Source organism: Arachis ipaensis, chromosome B1, assembly GCF_059453495.1.
Source record: "Arachis ipaensis isolate K30076 ecotype BB chromosome B1, ASM5945349v1, whole genome shotgun sequence".
Lineage (NCBI taxonomy): Eukaryota > Viridiplantae > Streptophyta > Magnoliopsida > Fabales > Fabaceae > Arachis > Arachis ipaensis.
The window spans coordinates 19152237-19177906 of NC_142436.1; the positions used below are offsets into that span (position 1 = coordinate 19152237).

The 25670-nt window shown below is 33.5% G+C and overlaps 3 protein-coding genes and 1 long non-coding RNA gene across 8 annotated transcripts; 2 read left to right on the forward strand and 2 right to left on the reverse strand.

The window, feature by feature from the left end:
- The first annotated feature begins 3708 nt into the window (after positions 1 to 3708).
- Positions 3709 to 9197, forward strand: LOC107617012 (PI-PLC X domain-containing protein At5g67130-like). Its single transcript, XM_016318853.3, has 9 exons — positions 3709 to 3833; positions 3943 to 4002; positions 4086 to 4211; positions 4370 to 4507; positions 4643 to 4741; positions 5335 to 5638; positions 7323 to 7546; positions 8589 to 8675; positions 8788 to 9197. The coding sequence occupies exons 1-9, from the start codon at positions 3744 to 3746 to the stop codon at positions 8977 to 8979; spliced, it is 1320 nt and encodes a 439-aa protein (XP_016174339.2). The 5' UTR covers positions 3709 to 3743; the 3' UTR covers positions 8980 to 9197.
- A 1582-nt stretch (positions 9198 to 10779) lies between these two features.
- LOC107626828 (putative serine/threonine-protein kinase At1g01540) lies at positions 10780 to 14519 on the reverse strand. Of its 2 annotated transcripts, XM_088501212.1 has the most exons (8): positions 12901 to 14519; positions 12705 to 12809; positions 12473 to 12601; positions 12095 to 12265; positions 11882 to 12011; positions 11570 to 11779; positions 11203 to 11382; positions 10780 to 11020 (listed from the first exon to the last, which is right to left on the reverse strand). In XM_088501212.1, the coding sequence occupies exons 1-7, from the start codon at positions 13572 to 13574 to the stop codon at positions 11251 to 11253; spliced, it is 1551 nt and encodes a 516-aa protein (XP_088357338.1). In that variant the 5' UTR covers positions 13575 to 14519; the 3' UTR covers positions 10780 to 11020; positions 11203 to 11250. The 2 variants fall into 2 exon arrangements, with proteins under 2 accessions (XP_088357338.1, XP_088357337.1); XM_088501211.1 differs by having other exon boundaries at positions 10780 to 11382.
- On the forward strand, positions 14192 to 14942 carry LOC107626839 (uncharacterized). Its single transcript, XR_001617547.3, has 2 exons — positions 14192 to 14331; positions 14511 to 14942. It is a non-coding gene; the product is annotated as an uncharacterized LOC107626839 (long non-coding RNA).
- A 410-nt stretch (positions 14943 to 15352) lies between these two features.
- On the reverse strand, positions 15353 to 25184 carry LOC107626823 (nicotinate phosphoribosyltransferase 2). Of its 4 annotated transcripts, none has more exons than XM_021118532.2 (16): positions 24762 to 24897; positions 24249 to 24443; positions 23830 to 23977; positions 23255 to 23374; positions 23014 to 23148; positions 22844 to 22905; positions 21637 to 21712; positions 21068 to 21169; positions 20348 to 20464; positions 19516 to 19574; positions 18894 to 19068; positions 17449 to 17583; positions 17263 to 17361; positions 16351 to 16459; positions 15816 to 15928; positions 15353 to 15707 (listed from the first exon to the last, which is right to left on the reverse strand). In XM_021118532.2, exons 2-16 carry the CDS (start codon positions 24383 to 24385, stop codon positions 15630 to 15632), a joined length of 1665 nt encoding a protein of 554 aa, XP_020974191.1. In that variant the 5' UTR covers positions 24386 to 24443; positions 24762 to 24897; the 3' UTR covers positions 15353 to 15629. The 4 variants fall into 4 exon arrangements, with proteins under 4 accessions (XP_020974191.1, XP_020974195.1, XP_088357335.1 ...); XM_021118536.2 differs by having other exon boundaries at positions 24766 to 24888; XM_088501209.1 differs by having other exon boundaries at positions 24249 to 25184.
- Positions 25185 to 25670: the final 486 nt, after the last annotated feature.

Sequence of the window (25670 nt, forward strand, 5' to 3'; positions counted from 1 at the left end):
TTTGTCACACACAAATTTTACTGGCGAATTTATTCGCCGGTAAATCCACGGTAATCGTGTCCTATATTAAACACGCGAACCGTCTTCTTCCTTGTTTCGAAGTTCTCTCTCTCTCTCTCTCTCTCTCTCTCTCTCTCTCTCTCTCTCTCTCTCTCTCTCTCTCTCATCATTGCCTCCCCTCCCTTTTCTACCTCATCGCCTCGCTGCTCCCTTCCCTTCTCTACCGTCGGCCGCGCTCATCACCACCATCATTGCCGTTACTATCATCCTCACCTCCATCGCAAGCCACCTCTTTTTCGTGACCTCCTCCTCCGCTCTCTTTGACGAGACGCACTCCGGTGACCTCACTTCACCGTCACCAGCTGCGGTGTCATTGCTGCAACCTCCATCTCTCCCCTAATATCTTGCTCTATGTTTCGTTTCAGGTTTTGTCAAATTTTTTATTAATCTTCTTATTTTAAATTCATTAGGATTTAATTAGATTTTAATTCCTCGTTAGTAATTTGATTTAGTTAAACTACTTGTTGCTGTTAAGTTGATTTAGAGTAAAATTAGAATTTTTTTTATTAGAATTTCTCTTAGTTCATAGGTAATTAAGCATGCTATTGTGATTCTTACGTTTGTAATTTAAATTTGTTTAAATTCATTAAATGAGGGTTTAATTAGATTTTAATTCTTTGTTAGTAATTTAATTTAGTTAAACTACTTTTTGCTGTTAGGTTGATTTAGAGTAAAATTAGAATTTTCTTACAAGGAATTTCTGTGTTAGTATTATTATAACTTATTGTTGATTTATGTTTCTGAATTTCTATTAATTGGTATGCTATTTACAGATATGACAGCAGGTAGAGGTATTGCGGACCAGGCTGCTGGTCGTGGTCGTAGTCGTGGTCATGGTTATGGTAGAGGGAGGGTTTCTTCTGGTACCTCCAAAAATTCTGGATCCTCTCATTCTACTCCGACTACGCCAGTGACGTCATAGGTTGTAGGTTTAGCGGACCAGCCGTTCATCATGGTCCCTAACCCCAAGTACGTGCTTCCGTCTATGGCGACGACGTGTAACACCCTAACTATCAAAGTGTCATGCTTCCGGCTGCGCCGCTCTGATAGCTAGGGTCATCGTAATACCCGAGCTATCAGAGCGGCGCAGCCGGAAGCGTAACACTTTGATAGTTAGGGTGTTACACGATGCCCCTCCAACCGCTCAGCAGCTCGCTGCCATGGCAACGCCGCCTCCTACCTCTCAGTAGCCCGCTGTCACGGCGATGCCGCCTCCAGCGACGGAAGTCGTGACCCCGGAGTCCTCTCATGGAAGTGAGGTAGCTGATGCCCCTCTACCACCTCCCATCGTATAGCTGACCATTTAGCCTGATGGCGGCATGAGGTAAGTATCACTTTGAGTCTTTTATATTTTATGATTTTTAAATTGCTTGAAGTGTCTGATTATTGATTTCCAGTTTAGTGGATTTAGCTTTGAATGGCTAAAAGTGTCTGATTATTGATTTTCAGATTAGTTGATTTAGGTTTGAATGGCTGAAAGTGTCTAATTATTGTTTCTTGATTATCGAATTGATTTTTAGTTTAGTGGATTTAGGTTTGAATGGCTGAAAGTGTCTGATTATTGTTTTCTGATTATCGAATTGCTAAAGTGTCTGATTATTGATTTCTAATTTAGTGGATTTAGGTTTGAATGGCTGAAAGTGTTTGATTATTATTTTCTGATTATTGAATTGCTGAAAGTGTCTGATTATTAATTTTCAGTTTAGTGGATTTAGGTTTGAATGGCTAAAGGTATCTTATTATTGTTTCCTGATTATCGAATTGCTGAAAGTATTTGATTATTGATTTCTAGTTTAGTGAATATGAAAGTATCTGATTATTGATTTTCAGTTTAGTGGATTTAGGTTTGAATGGCTGAAAGTGTCTGATTTAGGTTTGTGGCACATTCCAGTTACAGATGAAACTCTACTGAAATTTATATAAAAATCTCTATATGTCATGGTTATTTGCTTCTGATGAAGTTTTAATTTATATTGCCATATTGTTTTGTTTGTGGATTGTTGATAGGTTTGTGCTGAACAACAACGCATGTACTTAAGAGATGACCAACATCATCAAGCTGATGTACGATCATCCGTGTCCCAACTACAAGAAGATCCCCTCTGAGACTAGAGAGCGATGGTTTCAGAAATGGGTGGTAATTAGGTTTTTTTTAGCTTCAAACCTTTTTAGGTAGTTTATATCTTCTATTTTAATTGACTAATTTAAATTTTTTTTGTGCAGTTGCATTTTATATGGGATGCTGAGCACGATCTTACCATCAGGAAGATATACGATCATCGAATGGATCGGCGGTTGCAGCAGATGATGGAGGATGTTCGTGAGGGGCAGGACCACCTGACGACCTGGCTTCGACCGAAAATAAAGAAGGCTCTCTTAGCTTATTGGGAGACTGATGCGAGATTCAGGCATCGGCATCTCACTAACAGAGCTAACAGGGCATCGGGTAGATCGTCCAAGTATACCAGCAGCTCAGAGACCTTCATGAAGACTAAGGCCAGGCTGGTCTGTAGTGTCTTTAATTTTCTTAATAACTTATTAGTTATATTCTTTTACATATCATTACTAGGCATCCTAAACATATTGTTTCAATGCAACATGTATAGTCAAAATAGTTGGATCGCGAGGTGATATTGGCAGAGACATTCAAGTACACCCACACGCTGAAGGAGAACAAAGAGACATTTACTGATCAGCGGTCTCAGGACCATTATGTGAGTAAACATACATTTGATTATCTTCTGGTATAAAATTATTAGAGATTAACTATATAAAATTAATAACTGTTTGTGTTATTAATTTAAGCAAAGACGTTTATATAGAATTGAACATTTGATGGTTATGTTGTTTATGGAACGATTATGTTATTTGTATTGAATTTTTAATTTGCATCCTCATTAAGTTATATAATAATATTGCTTATTTGTGAAAACATGCGGATTAACTACAAGTAAGATTACAATTGAATTATTCTCAACTTGCAAATAAAGTAAGATTAAATTTTAATAATAAATTTACAATAGTCACATTAATTTAAAATAGAGATCATATAACTTTTTTATAGTCACATTTTTAAACTACCATAACCATAAAATAAACTATGATCACGTTTTAAAATTGAGACCATAGATTAAACAATTGCCACATTTTTATATAGAGATGGAATATTTTATATATAATATGAGATTCGAATTTGCCTCTAAGATTATTAAATAAACACCTTGTCCAATTAAAAATTAAAATAACAAATTTATTCACAAATAATTGAAATTAGATTTATATTCACAATTTTTTTTAATAATAAAGTATTAGTTTTGTTTACGAGTACAATTGTGTACTATTAGTTTTGTTTCACAGTCAATTTAAGAGAAAGGAATGCTTTCTAAATATGATCTTCTAGAAAACTCCATTTTTAATGATTGTTTATCTAGAGTGCAGGGCCCTATAGTTACGTAGCTTTCAACGACAAACAAATGAATAATATATATATTGTGCATCGTTAGATTTAAATTTGTTTTCAAGATTATTAGAGAAACCGGGTCTAAATTGGTAGTTGAATTTTTCAAAATATTAGAAATTTCCTCCCACATCAAAGCCATCTATTTCTTTTTGTTCAGTCTCCGTATACAATAATTAATAAATTAAAGCATATATAAAGATTGTTAATTTGTTATGTGGGGAAAATGAAATACATTACTAATTCTCTCTCTTTCCTTGCCTCGCCTCTGTCTTTGAAGGGAACACCAAGTAAAAAATCCTATATGAAAATGAAGGCATGAAGTCATGAACATATTATATAGCTTAGCTTACTGTATTGCGATGTTCATTAATTTAAATTCAGTAATATATATTTCTTATTCTTACGTATGTTATATTCATCAGAGTGAAGTGGTGATGATTGTTGTAGCGCTTTGTCTTATAAACAGGTCGTCAAGCCTCAAGGTGAGTGGCATTTCAGTTTTGCAGAAATTAAACTCATGATATAATTATGAATGTTTTAATTTGCGTGTGATGAACACATACAGCAAGGAGAAACATGTGGGTCATCGGGAGCCCAATGCGACGCAGGGCTTCAATGCGAAACATGCCCTGCAAATGGGAACACAAGGCCAAGATGCACTCGCACTCAACCAACCATGCCAACTTCAAAAGTAATGATTTTAGGAATAAGATTAAACTTTTAAAATAATCCCTGAAATTGGATTTGTGAATAATTCTCAAAATGTAAAATTTTAATTGTAGTGTTAAAATTCTTGAGATTGTACTCCAAACACTTTAGTAGTCCTTTTGTCTCTTTTTGAATTGGTAGGTGAAAGGTTTGGCGTTCAACAAATACTCGTGGCTGACGACACATAATTCATATGCTGTGTCCGGCACAAAGTCGGAGACGGGATCTTCTATTATATCAGGCACCAACCAGGATTACAACGTTACCCATCAACTCAATGTAAAAACTCTGCTTCTTTCATCTTATGTGCTATGCACGCGCATCATCTAGAGAGAAATTTCTATTGAAAAGAATCTAATGCATCATTTATCTTTTTGGTAATCCATTTTACATTGCCTTTTTATAATAATGCAGAATGGTGTTCGAGGCCTTATGTTAGATATGTATGACTTTGAAAACGATATCTGGTTATGTCATTCCTTTGGAGGTCAATGTTTCAACGCTACTTCATTTGTAAGTTCCATCAACCTGCTTTCTCTAATTTGTCAATTTATTAATTGGGTAGGTCAGTTTCGTCCTTTACTATATTTTTAGTTTCACTTGAATTTTCTAATCATGTAAATAGTAAACTGAGTAATAGGACAAGTAGAATTAGAAAAAAATTATGGTCAACTTATAGATCTTTAAAAAAAAAGTCATTTTTAAAAAAGTTGAGATAAATTAATAAAATTATGAAAAGAATATCAAATAAAATAAAATCACTATTAAAAGAAAAAGACATATTATAATATTATTAGCTAGTTTTCTCTCATACATGTTATAAGGAAGCATTATTATACTTTTGAAGAGTGGCAAATTAAATGAATTTATCATTTTAAATTTTAATGAGAGACTTTGTGTACTGAGATATAAATCATACAACTATTACACTAAAATTAATTATCAGTGTAACACATTAAAATATAAAAAATATATTAAAAATAAATTAAATTATTCATATATTGATATACAAACACATAATAACTAATTTTAATGACTGATTTTAGTGTGCGAATAATATTTTTATAAATCATAATATGATTTTTCTGTCATCCTATGCATGGTAGCAACCAGCCATAAACGTGCTTAGAGAAATCAAATCATTTCTAGAAGCAAACCCGTCAGAAATTGTAACAATGTTCATTGAAGACTATGTGAAATCATCCCAAGGATTAAGCAAAGTGTTCAACGCTTCTGAGTTGAACAAGTATTGGTTCCCAGTTTCTAGAATGCCCAAGAATGGTGAGGATTGGCCAACCGTTGATGACATGGTCCGAAAGAATCAACGGCTGATCGTTTTCACATCCAAATTATCCAAAGAAGCTTCCGAGGGCATTGCCTACCAATGGAACTATGTCGTAGAAAACCAATGTGAGTTGAGTCCCCTGCTGCAGTCACATAACATCTAATTATTGGAATTTCTATGTGGATATTATTATTATTATTATTATTATTATTATTATTATTATTATTATTATTATTATTGAGCTTAATTACTACTATTGACGAGCATCTTTGATAGTGAAAGAGATAGTCCTTGTGGGAGTCGATTTGATCTGACCTGACCAAACCTGACTTACATTGTCAAGTTTTGAATGGAGTGAATTTTTCAACCATTGGTTGGATTTTAGAGCGTGTACCAATAATGCCTGATGTTAATTGTTTGAAAATTAACCATATATAAAAAATTAATTATGTTAGGTATATATTAAAATTAGTTATTAAAATTAATTATTAGAATAAAATATATATTAAAAATAAATTAAATTATATATATATATATATATATATATATATATATATATATATATATATAAGAATTGATTTTGATAATTAATTTTAATATGTAAACAGTATTTTTTTATAGATAATATTATTTAATTGTATACTAGCTATGATCAATGTCAAATATTATTGATTCTAGAATTCTTTCCTAAAATTTTTGTATTTCGTGTTGTCATCCATTTTATTATATTTAAATTTTGAGAAAATTTTACTCTCTTCTTTTGAGAGATATTAAAATGATAATTTTTTTTTATTTATAAAATGGACACTCTCATTTCTTATAATTTAAAAAAAAATATTCTTTAATTCATTTTAAATTTTTTGTATTAACTAACATTAATTTTACTTATTTTTTAAGAAAAAATAAATTATTTTTTATAAAAATATTCTTTAGCAAAAAATTTATTTATTTTTTATTAAATTTTGTTTATCAAAATACCCTTTAACAAATTATTTTTCTATTAATTAAATTATTCTTTTTCTAAGATACTTTTCAATAATTTTTTAATTATTAAATTATAATTTTATCAAAATTTTCGTTAACAATTATTTTTGTACTTTACTATTAATTTTTCAATATTAATGTAACATTATATTAAAAAAATCTTATCATTGTTAACATGTATAACAATTAATATTAATAAATAATTTGTTTCATAGAACTATTAAATATTATTAACAACTTTATCAAAATTTAAAAATAAGTTGAGATAGATAAATTCCAAATTTAAAAAATTAATATCTCATTCCTTCATATTTTTACAAAGCAAGTTCTTTAATAATTAAAAATTATTGAAGGATATCTTAAGAAAAAATAATTTAATTATTAAAATTTTTTTTAAAATTTTTAAAAAAAGTATTTTTAAAAAATATAATTTAATCAATAAAAAAATTTGTTAAAGGATATTTTGATAAATAAAATTTAATCACAAAAATAAAATTTTTGCTAAAAGATATTTTTATAAGAAATAATTTATTTTTTTTAAAAAGTAGATAAAGTTAATGTTAATTAATACAAAAAATTTTAAATAGATTAAAGATAAAATTTTTTAAAAATTATAAGAAAGAGAAGTGTATATTTTATAAATAGAAAAAAAAAATATTATTTTAGTATCTCTTAAAAGATGAAAGTGAAATTTTCTCTTAAATTTTTGTACCATTTTCATCTGGTTTATTACTACTATTACCTTGCAAATATTTGAATGTGTAAATACTAAATATATATACGAATATGACTATATCTACTCCAATTGCATGATTATATATATAGATGGAGATGGCGGAATGAAAGGTGGTTCTTGTCCAAATCGTGCGGAATCTTCAGCTATGAACACGAAGTCAAGGTCCCTTGTTCTTCAGAACTATTTTCGCACCGATCCGAATGCAAGTGAAGCATGTGCTGACAATTCAGCACCATTAATTAGCATGATGAAGACTTGCCATGATGCTGCTGGAAATCGCTGGCCAAATTTCATTGCTGTTGATTTTTACCAGGTATGCATTCTTCTTATCACTATTAATACCACATCAATTTGAATCTTCTCTATTATTTAAATAAAACGTGTACTTTTTGGGATGAGCAATGCTTTTTGTGATTAATAAAATTTATTATTTTTAATCAATACTTAGTCAACTCTATATAATAAAAACTAAATTTTAAATTTTAAACATTAAATTCTAAACTCCAATAATATATAAAAAAAAGTGTTTTAAATCACTAACATTTCTCTTTTGCAATATCAAGAGATCACCACAACAAAAGGGCAAAACATAGGTCTTTATATGCATTTTCTACTTTTATTATTAAAAGTGATTAATAAAAAAGGAACAAAAATAAAAACGTTGTTTTTTTATAGCATAAAAAAATGGTGAATATTTCAATAATAATGTTTTCAACTTTTCATATAAAAATTACATTGTGAATTGTCAGATGGATTAAGAGGTTTGCTGAATATATTTAACTAAACAATCTAAAAGAGTTCACCGTGTGATTTTTATGTGAAACATCATCATTGAAGTATAAAAAATACAAATATATACTAATAGTTGTGCAAACGATATTTTTCGTTTTCAATGAGTTATAACTCAAATAACACAGTCTTCCTATACTCATCTAAAAAGTTGTGGGTTCAAGTCTCTTTATCTTTGGTAAAAAAAAAAAACGATACTTCTCGTTTAGTAAACAATGGAAATATTAGTAGGAAAAATAAGTTGCAATAAAAAATGTTAGATATAAAATCATTATGGATAAAATAAAAAAAACAAAAATAATAGGGTTAAAACATATGGGGCCTTCACAATTCTAATGAATTCCCTTAAAAAAAAACTAAAATTAAAAAAAAAAGAGTTTGATATATGGTAACAAGTAACAACTCCTCTTAGGCCTTTAATTTTTGGCTCCTCAGATCAACGAGTTGTCATTAGCAAAACTGCAAAACCTTTTATTTATTTATTTAATCTATCTATCTTTGTACAAAGAAACAGAATCTGCCAAAGTTATATCATAATCCGTTACTATCATATATTTGTTATACAGAGGAGCGATGGCGGAGGAGCCTCAGAAGCCGTTGATGAAGCAAATGGTCACTTAACTTGTGGATGTGACAACATTGCCTATTGCAAGGTTTCTCACTTCTTTTAGCCATATTTCTCTTTAAACTCTAGTATCTATAAGATTTATGCTTTACTCTTTTGAATATCAATAACTTTATATGTATGGATATGTGTGTATACAGGTAAATGCTACATATGGAACATGCCAAGTGCCTCCGATTTCTCCGCCACCACCTGCAGCTCTCGCTACCCCCCCTATGGCTGGAGGAAACCAGCCGTCAAAAAACATCGCTTTTATGAACACCATGCCGGCCCAGCTGCTAAATTTGTTTGGTGTAATTTTGGGGATGGCAACTTTTTTGTCTTGGCCATAGGACTTCAATTGTATTTTATAGCACTTCCTTCTTTTAGGGTGTTTCTGAGTTAAGATTTCGGAGAAAAATGAGTAGAATATATAGGACTTGAAATTGAAGAGTGGATAGATTATCCTTGAACTTTTACACGTGTAGATAAAGCACCCTTAGTCCTTAGATTTCTAAAAACACAGTTTGTAAATTGATCATTTATATTCGTGTCCATGATTTTATCTATATTTATAAGATACATCTATTTATACAAATAATAAAAGAGATTCCTTGAAATGGTTAATATTTTGGTTTTAAAATGTTAATAATCCAAATATCTATACATCAGGGAGTTGGGGGCATAATAAAGAGTTTGGAAACAAGAAAAAAAATAAAAATATATATTATAAATATATAAAAAATACAATATAAATGTTACAATGTTCACTTAAAAAATTGTGAGTTCTTATCAGTCCACAAGTACCAAATCCTAATAATAGTAGACGAAAACTATTGCTTAACTAACTGTGACTAAAAAATAATTATATAAAATCCATAGAAAGGGGAGGTGTGTGCATATGTTATATAATTTAACCCAAAAATAAATACTAACGTACATTTGTATTAATCTATCATTATAGCTATTTTAATTTTGATTTACCACAACTACAATTAAGAATGGCAAAAAAAAAAAAAACTGCACATGCAAATACCCGGGGGTTACACGCAAAAAGGAGGTTAATGGAGACTTGCAAAATCTTCACATAGATAGAAATCCGCCCCACGAATAAATAAGGACAGGGTGGAAATTGAGATACCCACCTTATGAGAACCTGTGAAATTCCCATGAAATAAAATTTACTTAAATGTCTTTATATATATGTTATGTAAGTAATTCTAACTTATTTTAATTTATATGTTAAAAATTTGATGTCTATGTTGTTATGTTAAATTTGCGTTTGAATTATATTTAATTTGATATATTTGGTTGAATTATATAAAATTTTATTATGACTGTGTTAATTAGTTTTAAAAAAAACTTAAAAATTAAAACTTAATATCCAATTATCCATGAATACCCCCGATATCCAACTCCCCCGCAGAGAGAAATAAACAGGGATCCCGCAGAAAGAAATAAAGGGGGATCCATGACGGGGCGGGGACACTTTAATAAACGGGGCGGGGCCCCCATGGAGACCATTGCCATTCCTATCTACAATCTTTGAAGTAAAGCAATGCCAAACCTGGCAAACCAATATCAGAAGGACCTTTATCATAAGATGAGACCTTGCCATCTTAAAGGTTCATGCCAAAATTTTCCTTTTCATGGTCACCAAGGTCTGAGATCCAGTGAAACTTATCTTTCTCCTTTTTTATGAAAGATTTTCCATACCATAAAAGTATCAATTGTGGGCCTTGCTCTTATAAAGAGCACAAAAATTCAGCCCCATTAACCAGAAATTTTGTCTCAAGAATTATCTTGGTTCACTCATCTTCAAAGAGAGAGGATCCAATGATTCCAAAATTGGAGACTTTTTGGAGTCTTCACTCTTCACCCAGCTGTTAAGGTCTCCCCAAATCACAACAAAAGTTCCCTACTTATTGCAACATGGAAGGTAAAGTACAATAGCATTGGAAAGACAGAAATTTATCATCTAATGCAAGTTGCATTTCATTCACAAATGTTTTTCCTTTATGTACCATTGGTTGTTACATGAGGGTATCACTTTTACATCTTTTCACTCAAGGCAATATATCAATTATTCACCATTAAAACTGCTTATTCAATTTTAAAGGAAAACAAAACTGAAAGTACTTTACATCGTTCAATCAGCTAAGGGGTGTGGACTCACCCTAATATGTACATTTATAATTTCTCTCATAAATCTTACACTTAATTACACATCTCAATTGAGTATTTCTATCTCAACATGACCTGCTGGGTGCTACAATATGTTACAAAGTACAAACTTTCAATCACATAATCAGATCAAGCATGAGAAGCATTACAACATTTTTTATTCAATGAATGAAGTACATTTACATGATTGACATTAAATTAAAAGCACATCTGCAAAAACACATGGGACAAAGTAAGCAAAGCAAATCTTGTGTTAAGGTTATTGTGGGTATAGGATGAGTGGAAGAAGCCACAAACAAAGTAGAGCAATATACGTAAAAGTCTCATGGATATAAATTGATTTCAGCATCTTTGTACAACAGATTGTAAAGGGACTAGGGAGGGATGGTTACCGTAATCTTTTTGGTAAATTCTATACTCAGCTTCGCTTCTTGGTAGCTTCATCTTGTCTCATTGTCCTGCATCCCACTTTCAGTTCTACAATCATCGCTGGAAACAGTTGCCTCCTCTTTTGGATTGTCGTTTACTTTATTCTTGGGCGTGTATCCCGATTCCCTTCTAGCTCTACGATCCTGAAACAAGATAAAGAAACTTTATTAATGAGTAAACAAAACAACTTCCTGTTGTGAACATTAAATGTCAGGGATGCAAAGTAAGGTCTTTATTTAACTTCCGAATTAAAGAAAACCCAAACCGCAGGTAGCATTTCTTAATTATTCAACAATTATGATACTGAGGTCATAGCAGAAAAGCTCTAACCTCTTTGTAAGGGGATTCTTCAGCTTCAAGCATGTGTACAATATGTCCCATTTTAGGCCGCTTTTGTGCATTTGAGTCTGTGCAGCGCAATGCTACAATAAGTACTCTCTTTAGGGCCCTTGAATTCGGTTTCTCAGGGAGTTTGGGATCCAACACTCCCTCTGCATTTCTATTACCAACCATCTTCTTTAGCCAGTCAACTAAATTCACCTGAAAATTTCAGCTTTTCAGTTACAAGTGAAAAATACAATATCTAAAGAGTCTAAAGACTAACATCTCAAATGCAGTTTTGCAACAGCAGACAGAACAAACCTGCTCCGATGGCCGTCTATAATCAACAGGATTCCTGCCTGTAATTACTTCCATTATAAGGATTCCGAAACTATACACATCACTTCGTTCATTCAACATGCCGGTACTTGCATATTCAGGAGCTACGTATCTGTCAAAAAGATTATATGTAAGGGAACATATGGAAGAGTTTACCAAAGAAAGAGAAATGTGAACAAGGGAGAGTGTACAAACCCGAATGTACCCATTACACGAGTTGTAATGTAGTTGCTATCAGAGTCAAGGAGTTTAGCAAGTCCAAAGTCAGACACCTTTGAATTCCATTGCTTGTCAATCAAAATATTGCTCGATTTAATGTCGCGATGAACAACTTTGGGTTCCAACCCCTCATGAAGATAAGCTAACCTATAATGAAACATAGCAGTTCTAAGTCATGACCAACTAAAAGCAATTATGCCAATGAATTAAAAGGAATTATATCCATAAATTGGAATTAAATTATCCTTAAAAAATAAAATAAAATAAAAAAGCCCACCAAAGCCAATTAATTACACATAATAAAGGAACATGAAGTTAAATAATGCAAGTTAATTTGAAGGTTTTTTTACTTACCCTTTTGCAGTTCCAAGAATTATGTTCATTCTAATTTCCCAAGTGAGAGGACTACAAGGTCCAACTGCAACATCGCCATGCAGCCATTGCTCCAAGTTTCCGTTATCAACGTACTCATATACAAGCATTCTGTTAGAGGCGAAAACTCACTTCATTATAATCAATTTATAACAAAAGAATATTAGGGCACAAATATAAGAAGAGAAGAGAAGAGAAGAGAGTAAATAAATACCTATGAGCACCTTCAGCACAATACCCGAGCAACCTCACCAGATTCTTATGCCGAACTCGCCCTATAGCTTCCACCTCAACCTTGAACTCTTTCTCAGCTTGACCTCTAAGGTTCCGATTCAAATTGAAGTTGTAGTACACATTCAACACACCAGAAAAGATATATATATATATAAAAAAAAAAAAAAAAAGCTTACTTATTATTGAGCAAATTCTTGATGGCAACATGAGTTTTGTCGTTGAAGATGCCGTGGTAAACAATCCCGTAGCCTCCTTCGCCGATAACGTTGTCGTTGGCAAAGCTATTGGTGGAAACTTCAAGCTCCCTAAGGGTGTACCAGTGTCCCCAACCCAAATGCGACACCTCAGGGATCACCGTAGGAGCCTGCTGATTATGCTCCAATGCCTCCCCGCTTTCGTGATTCGATTGCGAAGATGACCTCACGAAAGCCCGTTCCGGGTACGATATTCTATGGTTCTTCCCAATCTCAAACTGAATTCTCTTAAACCCCAAAGCCGCGTTGCTGTTGCTGTTGTTGCTTTCTTCTGCTTCTGGTGGCGGCGGGTGAGGGTCCGGCTCAGGAGTGGGGTCGGGCTGGCAGGGAAGCCCAACGGGCTTGGGAGAAGAAGACGAATGGGTGGGCTCTATCTTGATTTCTTGGATTTCTTTGGAGACGTCGGGAATGGTGTGGCGGTTTCTCTTATTGGTGGTGGAGAGCTTGGAGGCGAGCCAGAGGGAGATGAGGACGAGGATGAGGACAATGGCGGCGCCGACGCAGACACCGCCGACCACCCAGAGGCGGAGACCGAAGATTGATGTTTGCTTGGAGAGCTGGTCGTTCATTGTTGGCGGTGTGGGGTGGTCGGGCATTGGGCTTCAGTTAACTTAACTAACAGTAGTTAAGTTAACTAACTGAGTTAATGTTTATGCTACTGAAGACGAGTTTGAGTGGTGAGAGTGAGGAAGGAGGAGGGAGAAAGGGAGTGTGAATGGGAGTGGAGGCAAGCTGGCATGATGGGACATTTTGAAGAAGAGAGAGAGTGAATGATGAAGAAAGAGGAATGTGTGTTTTGTGTTTGCGAGTGAGAGTGGCGATGACGCGGGGTCAAATTTTTGCTATCCTGACATCGCCATCGCGGTTGGGTTCTGACAGCTTCTCTTATCGTTAAGGCAATATGCATCTAGTAGCCTTTCATATTTGAAGCTAATCCACGCCTTGGGACGCTCTCCGCTCTTGATCCAGAAGCCTGTTTGTAGTGGTTTGGTGACATCTCTTGCTACTTCGAACTTGAGAAACTCTCTCATTAGTACACCATCCACTATTGGGTTCTCGACTTCTGCCAATATTCTCATCATATTGCCTATCGCTCTAGTTGTTTTCACTCTCATATAATCAACTGGAACTCCATGTACTTGAATCCAAAATTCCATGTATTCATGACTTACCTCATAGATTGAAACATCTTGAGACTAATACTGCAGGTTTATTAGACTATCCCTGATATTCCACGAGCCGTTGTGGAGAATCTTTAATCTATAGTTAATGTTTTTAAAGCTAATGAGTATTTTATTTCTCCCTACTTCTGTGATAGCCACTCCAGTCAGATTGTCCCAGAGACTGAGTAAGGTATTTTTGCATATCTTAAATTTTACTTCCTTGTCTGATAACACTTTCTCCAATAAGTTGAGATGGTCTGGAACATATCCTGCATTTCTGTTGAGATTCAGACAGATCGTCTTCCCTTCAATTGGATGTATTCCAAAGTTGTCCATTTGACTTGGTTAACAGTTTGCTCTGATTTGTAGTGATCTGCTCCTTGGAACAATGCTTGGCTGCTATGATGGTGACACGATAGTGTTATGTGGTTATTGCTGCTGTGTTTTGGTGGTCTAACAAGAAGCAATGCTGGCGACGAATGTTACTTAGTGAGGGTGATGATGGGTGGAAAATCTATGGGTGAAAAACTCTCGGTGAAGGGCTTTAAGTAAAGGGTTATTGCTATTCTTCCTCTATCCTGGTATAATATATGGTCTAAGTGATAGAATGGTAGAATGGTTCAAGATTTGGTTATGTTTGTGTTGGGATTGTGCTTAATTTGCTTGTTTGGAGTTGGTGATATATGTGTTTAAGGAATGGTCAATGCTATTTGGTCAGGACCTGCGTTCTAGGTTGACTTTCCAGACGAGAGGAAAATCTCTCCCAATGAGAATTGCATTACCAGCTTGTATCCCTTTGTATACCATGCGAATTTCTTCTGGGCCTTTAGTCTTATTATTTATAAAAAAGAAAATATTTGAAGTATAGAACTCCTCGTAAAAATAAAGATAAAATAAATAGTATAAAAATTATATACAATTATTTGTTTCTTTTTCCTTTATATAAAGGTGTAAAGTTAATGGTCCATTAACACTTCTAACATTAATATTCTTGTAAAGGGTTTAACAATTTAGTTAGTTACATATCACCTTTTTTTTTTTTATCCTAAAGGGCATTTTGTTATTCTTTCAAAAGCATAATAGTAGAATCATAGAAATAAACGGGAACTCTATCTATTTCAGTTACATATGTTTTTTTTCTCTTTAGGGTTAGATATTTTATAGAAATAGTATACAAGTTTGAGATTAAAAGAAAGGATAAATCACACCCATAAATAACACGCTCTCCGCACTGTACTTTTTATATTTCAACGGAAAAATGCCAACAATGTAACTTTAAGAGTTTAAGTAATGAATTAACATTGCGGTCAAGGGTAAAGATAGATTATTAGGGCTGGAAAAAAAATTATTACTCCTTTACAATTTAAAATACAGTTAAAAACACACTGAATCTATGCTATACTGGATGACAGGATTTTTTTTTTTACAGAAATCCTCTTTGCCCAAATTATTAGGTTATCATAATATGCTACTTTATTTTTTTTATTATTACTGCAACTCCCCAACCGGTGCCTCATTGAGCCACAAGAAATGAATGAAGTCATATAACTTTGCGCTTACACTAACCTGCTCATAAACGAGGAAAAAGGAATTCAGATTCAAAATCATTCAAGAAGAAAAAAATAAAATAAAATAAAATAAAATAAAAGAGAAGCATAGAATAGTTTCTGTGACCTTGTATGGAGTTGGATTAAGCCTCCTCATGTGATCAGGTCGCATTTGTTCAAGTTGCTGGATGCATCGCTCCCTAATGTCCCTTAGAGTTGGCAATGTTTCCCGTCTTTTATCTTCAAAATTAAATCATTAAGTTACTTAATTGCATATCTGAAATGCAGATGAATGAATGCTCATAAGCCATTTCAAATACTTCTGAAAACCCGATAACACATGATCATTTCATTTCAGGTGTGAAATGATACATTTGACAACTGTATCATTGCCATATGAGAGAATATCTTTCATAAAATTCTTTATTGTCTTAGCTTATGGTGTAACAGCGTGTAGCAAATGTAGCATGCAAACAAATTACAATAATTAATAAGAAATCATTGAAGTGGAAAGAAAATGAGGGGAGGAAAATGGACAAAGCTTCACATTTCAACCTCTATTTCCCTCCAAAATCAAAACTCAAACATAGCTGAGCATGCAGAGAATTATAGTTATCAATGACCATCAAATTCATACCAGACTTTTGGTAATTTGTTCTCACCTGAATTACCAGGCCAGTAGCACCTTAGAAGCTCCTCAACTTGCTGCGGCACCACATATGCTCTCTTGGATTCTTGGAAGGGATGGCGGCACAGGATCCTTTCTCCCACCTGTGAATTATAAGAATAACTAAATAATGTTTGTGCCGCCATTTTTTAACTACACATGGCTAGCCAATAGGATTAAACCATAGTGTTGCAAGGGTACGAGACAATTCAATAATGCAAGCTTCCTGATCATTAATTGATTTTAGACTAAACTTGCTGATAGTCCCTCAAAGATACATGTGATATGATATCAATTGAGTACTCAAAATATTGTAACATCAATTTACTCCCTAAAGAATTCATGTCATATCAATTTAATTCTTAAAAAGATTTTTTACATCAATGTAGTCTATGAAAAAGACACCAAGTAGATATCATATTCGTTCTTTTAAGGACTAAATTGACATGGAATTTACTTTTTTCAGGGACTAAATTGATGTAACAAATCTTTGAAGAACTGAATTGATGTGATGTATTCTTTTACGGACCAACTTAATGTCAAAAATCCTTCAGGGACTATACTGAAGTCGCATGTATCTTTCCGGAACTAAATAGATAATTTAGTCTTGATGATTTATATTATTCAACAGAGTGTAGAATAGCCACTGGATATGGATTTACATGAATGAAAGTTCACTATCAATAACTGCACAGAAAAGGGGTATTCTTTGTCCAGCTCCCCCTAAGGTAAGGCTGGACCAGAAGGGACCTTATCAGTGTGGCAGAGAGAGGAGAGTAACTCAATAGATAAATAAGTACAGGCTTCAACCTAAACATTACAATTTTCTCGTTCTTGTACTAGAACCGGGTTATTCTACCCAGGGAAAAGAAAGAATATAGCATGACCCATAGTGTAAAAAAAATACCTTAGGAGATGGTTCGTTTTCCCCAGTCATGATGTCTACCAGGGGATAACCTTCTTTACCATACAACCTATAGCTTCGCTTCTTACATGGAATAGAGACCTAGATTGCAGAAGGAACAGAGAAAAGGATTATAATTGACAATCAACATGTGATTACAATAACATTTACAATTCAGTCTATTCAAACCTTTGACACATCTTCAGAAAGTTTGATACGAGGCTGATTATTTATTTCAACCAACTTGAAAACTACACCTAAAGCAGCTTGAGCATAACATGTGACCAGGTATGTACCAATTCCAAAGGCATCAACCTCATGACCCTGTAGAGTAAATCAAAATCAAATGGGAAGGGTAGGATGATCAATCATTTACCTTTGTTAATTTTTCAAGACACAATAACCAACTAAGTCCCATTATTGAGGCCAGACCTGTTGTTAATCCCCCCGCCACTTTTTTCCAAATCACTAGATAAAATTGTTTTCATTACGCGTAATGATACTTGCACAACCAATTTGGGGTAAACTTTACACACCTAAGATCTAAAGGTAGAGAGAGTGGCTAAGTGAGAATCAAGTGGGGTCTATAATTAATCTAATGGTGATAAAGTTGGTGTGCAAATGAGAAACACCTCTTCGAACGTGAAGATATCATTTTCCTTCCATTACATCATCCACTCTCACACAAACACAAATAAAACCAATCAGAGAGAGGATATCTTCTGAAGAAAGTAATGTCCTCCATATTCTCTTTAATAAGTCAGCATTACACATTTGGATTGAGAACTATCACTTATTTTGCCAGTAGACTCACCAAAGAGACTAGATTTTTCGATTTGGGCTATCTGGCTGGGGGTTACGGTCTATTCACCTTTAACTAGTTTTGTTTAGTTGCAGATTAAGGACTGGATAAGTCAAAAAGTAAATTGAAGGAGGCAAATCAGATAGTATACATAATTCCTGAGCACTTATTATAGTAACCAAATGTCCAAATTCAATTCTATATTATTAACATCATCTGGAGCTAGGAATCTAGGATACAGCTTCCCATTTGATAAAAAATCCTAAGTTCTACACTTAAATAACGTGGTTTTTAATCACACCTTAATTTATTGATCTTTTGGTTAATAGACAAAATATTTCTAGGACTTAAAGGTCCATTTGGAAGTTTTAAGGAGAATGAAGATGAATGATGAATTATGAATAATGAAATGGAATGAACATATTGAGGGAGTAAGATAACCATCATAAGATTGTGCCTCAATGTTGTAAAACATAAACCCAGAAACTGACAGATAACCGTGGTACACAAATATGCAACACTAACATAAGCATACTTTTACTCTTTTACTATATTACTGCATTTTATGCACACTAATTATCTCCACATACATGTTATATTATCAATTTACTAGAATTTATAATATTGAAAATAACTACTGTCAATCAACTTTTCATCTATATATTTTTATTTAGGAAAAAAGCATTAGAATAACTACCCACCCAATTTAATCTCTAACTTTTTAGGATAGAATTTACATTGTTGTAAACACAAAAATGAACACAGCTTAACTATTAAGCTGCTGAATAAATGGGCAGAAAGATACAGGTTCAAGTTAGTAATGATTACTTACCTGTTTGTTTAAAGCATCTATAGTTTCCTCATTGAGGTCATTACTAGCAGTGATAGCCATCTTCCCAAATTCAGGCACTGCAAATTCCTTCTCAATGGAGCAAAAGAACTTCCTTGCCTCACAAGACAAATATGCAAGGTCACCAGAGTCCAATCTAATGCCTACAGCTTTGTATCTGCATAGGAAATCATCCAAAACTTAAGTACTGAATGACAAGGGGGAATCACATTGTTCTTTTCTTTTCCTTTTTATTTTTTTCCCACTCCCCTTATTTCTTTTGTAAACAGGAAGAGGCAGGTTACTATGATACTATTTGAACCAACACATTATCAATTACTACCCAGTGCATGTAAGAAGGGATATTACAGTCAATTAACAGCTATAATATTTCATATTGAAAATAACAAACATCATAACAAGCCATAATCTAACTATAATGTCTGCAATACCTTAAGCTACATATGGTTTCGAGAAAACTATAAGGAAATATAGTTACACCCTTCCGAAAAGCTATAGTTTTAGGCGAAGGGCCAAGTACTCCAACCAGAACTATGTAGAAAATGATTTAAAACTTTTTACAAGGAGATAATAGCGGTAATAGACAAGAGAAACTCTCTCATACCCTAAATCCTGGAGAGCTAATGCTACTGCACAAAAATTAGGGATTCCACTTCTCATGACCTGTCAAAAGAAATGAAATTATCTCAAGAAATAGCTTGTCTAAGAAGAAACAAAAGGAATGAGCAAAAGAAATAAGAAATTTATGAGTTGCTTTAAAACATTATTAAAAATAATAAACATTGATGAGTAATATAATAAAAAGAAAAAAGAAAAAAAGCTTGTCCAATTTCAAATTTAAGATAACATTGCAATAAAAAAAAATTGGTATGAATTAGTAGGCAGACGTTGAAGGGTCAGATGTGTTAACAACATTTATGTCAGAAATAAGTACCATTGTATCACATCACTAAGATAGCATTTGGAAGGGAAATAGAGCTGAAAGACGAAAACTAAATTAAGTCAACTTAGTCTCATTCATTCATATTGCAGTTATTTGCCCTCAAAAATCATGCAAGCTGTGTGATTCGCCTGTCTCTCAGCCAAATCGATAGAGACCCAAGAAGAACTGATTCCCATCATTTAGCTTATAACAAATTCTTAGTTTTATTCTCAATCATTGCAGACTAAAATATAAATCATGATTGGGAAACAGATGCAATTCATAGTATCCCAATTAAAACATAAACATTCTGTTTTCGTTTCACGGAAGAAATAAAGGAAAGATAAACAGAAACAACACCTTAGCCTTGTCCCATTAGGTGGAATTGGCAAAGAAAGAGTAAGCAAGATACCATAAATCCAATTCCATACTTACTGGACATTGCTGGATAAAAGGATGCTCAGATGATATATATAATGTTTAAGAAACAGACTGTTGCAAAGAAGATACTTACATCGTATGTATCCACAAGGGCAAGAAAGCTATCTGGAAATGCCAGTGCATATGATGTGAATGCTGCCAACTCGCTTTGATTGGTCTCACCAAAAATGCCACGCAATGAACTTGACCACTGCACATTGGGAGCACGAATTAGTGAACTATGAATCTATGATTATATCACCTTTGATCTTTTAAGAGTGCATAATATAAAATATTCTAGCAGAAGAATTATTATTATTTGTGGAACATTTCCAAAGCAGAAGAGTATATTGCCCGTGACATAGGCATGATCTGAAAGACTAAAAGCATCTTTTAGCCACTGTACTAGATGTTGCTTTACATATACAAAGGCATAAGTCTTTCCATAACAGATTGCTATGCATACATTCATGCCATCACCAGTTGAATGTTTTCTTTTAATTTTCTTGGTCTTCTAAATAAGAATTCTTTAGTTATATTAAAAACAACAATATTTTAGCTTCCAAAATTCATGCCATAACAAACCAGAATAGGTTAAATTCTCTAGAATAATGCTAGCATATGCAGTAGTTAACATGAACATCTGTTGTGTGCAAACATTGACTTTTACATTACAGAGTTCATGTAAAAACATTTGATATGCACTGATTTAATAAAGAAAAGAGCCTACCATGTTTATATCTTGGCATAAACAATACAAAAAGAACTATAATATAAAGGCAACATTATGATCTAAATGTTTATATCCTAGTACCTGTATTTTGTTCAGCCATGTTTGAACAAGACTAACGAAATCTTCACAAGTACTTGAACCATCTTTCCTACTAAGTGACTTGTCTATAATCTCATCAAGGCTCTGCACATGACAGCACAGACAAGGTACACATAGAATTAAGTGAAATTATATATCAGGAAATGTGACAGGTCACATAAAAAATAATAATGCCAACAAAAGTAATCACATAAAGATTAACCTACCAAAGGCAATTCAGCTTGTTTGGTAACGATATTTATCAAAACAAACTAGATTGAAACTCCACCATTAAAAAGAAAAATAAACAGTTTAAAGTTTCATCTGCTGTAATTTTGCAGTTTTGCTTTGACTGCACATTGTGGAAGAATAACATTTATATCTATATTCCCACTTAACAGCAATTCTCCATTAATTATCATGGACTTCTGCACCCACTAAAAATTTGGAACTATTCTTTCACAAACTAATTGAAAGAGAGAAGAGAAAAAAGCTATGCTGGGATTGCCTTTGAAAAATCTCTTAAGAAATATCAAACAAATTTATAAAGCTTCAGTGAAATGGTTACACACCATATATGAGCTAACAAAGGCATGGGAATGAGTACCACGTAGGGGTATCCCAAATAACTTTCCAGCTGCAACATTGCTGATTAGGACACATGAAAACGTCACAGAAGCAAAGGTTAGAAACCTAAATAATAATAATAACAAAGAAGATCAACCCCCCCTTTTTTTTCTCTATCTTTGACTTTCTTTTGAGTGACCTACCCCCATATCAGAAGGTGTAGAGTGAGGCCTGCAACTGCAAGGGTGACTTTCCCCTAATATTCCATATGTTACCATATTGTGCAAACACAATTTATGTGTTCAATTGGAAGCAGCTAAGCATATAATATTCACCAATATGTACACATGAACCTAGTTAGACTATCTCTCAATATTAGGATTAATTTACTTTATTCATCTGCAAACCGCGCCGATTTAGATGAACAATGAAAGTGCAAATGATCTCAAAGGAAAGAAAACAAATTAAGGGTTCCTCCAAAACCAATAGAAAACTTCACATGATAATGCTACATCCATCTCATCACATAATAATGACTTAAAATAGTAACAAAAGGAGATCAACAATAAAATGACATGTTGGTGATCAATTCAAGTTCTCTTAATTGGATTATCTGACTAGCCAAATAGTCATGCAAGGTTCTGTGCCATTTTTAACCAAGAATTCCTCGTCATAATTAAACTATTACATAGAAATGCTGGTATAAAAAGAATGTCATGATATTTTGATAATTAATGTTTAACTGCAATCTCTCCCCTTCATACAAGTTTCCCATTTCCCTTCTACATCTCATTCATTTTCATAATCGAGGTAATTTCTTGAATCTTGCAACATGATAGTTTTAATTTTGACAAAAGTGATTTTGGTTAGAGATGCCACTAAGCAGATTTAGCACTCCTGCAACACTAAACTCTTCAGACCTGTGATCATGGATTTATCAACATTGGAACTATACAACAAAGAGTCTACCATGTTGTTCTAAATGCTCTAATCAAATATTCCAGTTAGAATTATATTTGATGACATAATTGAAAACATATTGGAATATACTAACATTTTTTTAAATATTGTAGTTCCACGAAAACTCAAGAACATTAACTGTTAGAACTACATAGTATAATGAACATTTCCACATTGAAATTAAAAAAGCAAATAAATGCCGCTAGGAAATATAGGAAATAATTGCTTAATTGATTATTGATAGTATAATACCTGGTTGCATCAAATCCACCGATATAGCAGTACTTTGATGCACTTAGTCCCCCATCAGGACCCTGAGTACAATACAGTCAAAATGAGAATTTCATTTAATTTAATAAATACAAAAAGACAATTTTTCCTAAAATTACACATTCAAAAGTGGTTTTAAAAGACTTTGTAACCTGAGCCCTTCGTAGTCCAAATTCAAGTAGTGTTTTGGATTTTCCAGCAACATTACGGTGTCTTGCAGCATTTGTAGAAACTAATGATGCATAATTAATAAGATTCACAAATGGTGTTTCTAGCAATTGAACCACCTGAACAGTATAGAAAGTCAACGTAAGGTAAGAAATAAGTTGTCTAAAAGAAATAACTATATAAAAAAGCATTTAGAGTGGGTATTTGATGGTAGCATGTACTCACGGCAATTGGACCTTCAACTCGCAACAGGGGTATCTTAGGAAAAACAATGGATCCCTCAGGAATAGCATACAACTCAACATCAGAACAGTCAATTCCTCTGAGATAATCAAAGAATCCATCCTACAATAAATAATAGTTATCAATTATAAATAACTTATGGTTTATATATGAGGGTTCCATACTAGAAAATGCCAGCAGCATTAAAACTTTTAACAGAATAGTCATCAACCATGTTGTTTGAGACTTAAGCATAGCCCAATGCTATTATAAGAAACATTTTATAAAATTGTAAAAGAATGATAAATATCCCGTTAACAACCAACTGAAGAAATTGCCTTTGTCTTAAGTACTCACAATACAAATAGTTCTGATCTATCTATACCTATTATTGCCTACACAAGTTCTACAATCTAATTGGTAATTACTATAACTATCATTTCCTTTATTGAAAAGTCTTCAATGTAAATGATAACAAGAGAAAAACTTTACTCAACAACTAAGATGAAATCATCCTACTCAATCCCACAATGAAACATTAATGTCATGGCCAGGAAAATAATCATAATTTGGTCTACCTCACACGAACCAGGTAAACTTTCCCTGATAAAATTGATCTCATCCTCTATGAGTCTGAAATTAGCAATGAACCTGATGCATTCCTCCAAACCAGCAAAGACAGTATACTCTCCACCAAATGGATTCTTCCGAAAATATAAATCAAAGCTGAAATGAAATTCAAATCTTCTAACATAAACATACACCACCATGCATCTAAGACAAATTAATACTACTAAGTCCAATCTAATCTCCAAAATATGTTGATTATCCAGTGACTAAAATATAAACACTAACCCTAAAGACGAAACTGAAACTGTTCAATTCAGCAATAAATAAATAAATCATTTCGAGCTAACTCAGCAACCAAAACACCAAGCAACAAAAAGAAAATGCAAATTTATGCAAAAAAAAAAAAAGAAAAGGTAAGAACACATACACAGCTCGTTCTTGATGCTTGCCAGCTTTCCAGTAAGCGTAAGCCATGGTGAATTGATAGAGATCCGTGAGCAGAGGAGTGACCATGGGATTCGTTGGTCCATCTATGGCTCCAACACCGTTCTCCGTCACCTCCATTCTTCTTTGGAATTCGTGTCTCTCTATCCTTGTTCTGCTTCCACGTTTGTTCAGTTGTCTGTGATGTTTTATTTTATTTTACTATTTTCTCTCTCTATTGGGCCAAACGCCCGGCGCTAGCTCTACTTATATAAAGTGAAATTACGAAGCGAGCGTGTGCGTGACGCAGAAATTAGAAGTAGAAACAAAGAAGAAAGAATTGAAGACTTAGAACTAAGACCGGTTTGAACTTTGAACGAGAACAAGAAAGAGCGTGAAGGAAAGACAAAAATCAAAGATTGTGAAATATAAGAGGAAAATAGTTAAGTGTTGTTTGGGTTATTTCGACTTAATTTCTAGACTAAAACTAAATAGTGGCGTGCGGATAGACACTTACCAACCTTAAACTTTAAACCCAATAAAACCTCCACGTCATCGTGCCAAACTAAGACCGGGTCTAACAACAGCGTTCAGCAGATCGGCAGCAGAAGGGTGGAGCGGCCGGAAGCATAGTGGAGCAAGGAAAGCAATTAGGCAATGTATGAGAGGCAGAGATTAATGGCGGCAGTGGTGAGTCTGGGAGGCTCAAAAAGTAAATGAAAAAATCGGTGATGGAAGGTTCGTATGACTCGAACGGTGGCGAGAGGCTCATCGACGGCGCCGCCGGAGAACTGGCCGGCGCAGATGAACGAAGGCTAAAGGAGAGAATGGAGAGAGGCAAGGTGCAGCCATGTGGGTGGAGTGGATATGCCAAAGAGAATGCTGTGTGAAAGTGTGGAATCGGATAGAGATTAATTTGATTTAACCGAGTGACTGAGCTGAACAATAGCCTTAATCCGGTTGAATACTTAAACCGGACAAGTTTATTTGCATTTGAATTTGTAGCGTTTCGAAATTTAACCTGATTGATTTTAGCCTAAATATGTTGGGTGTTTGGGCCGGATTCCAGGATCTAAGTCCTGCATACCACCAACAGTCCGGTTCAGTCTTTTGGGACCAATGTTAATGTCTCGTGACATAGTTAATACTCGTGGACTTAAGTTTGGGTTGTTGGGCGAATGGAATAAGAAGGAAAAAAAATAAAATTTTATAGTTAATAAATTTATTTAATGATTTTATATTTTTATTAGTGAGAAATAGATATTATAAGTTTTATAGTCCTAGCCATATACAATAGATACGTGTATCAACCCGTGTAATGTTGTAGTTAATGCGTTAAATATTCCGCTTGAAAAAAAATTTAACGTCTAAATCAATAAGAATATAAACAATATGTTCATGTGAGAATTAAGTTGAAAAATAATTA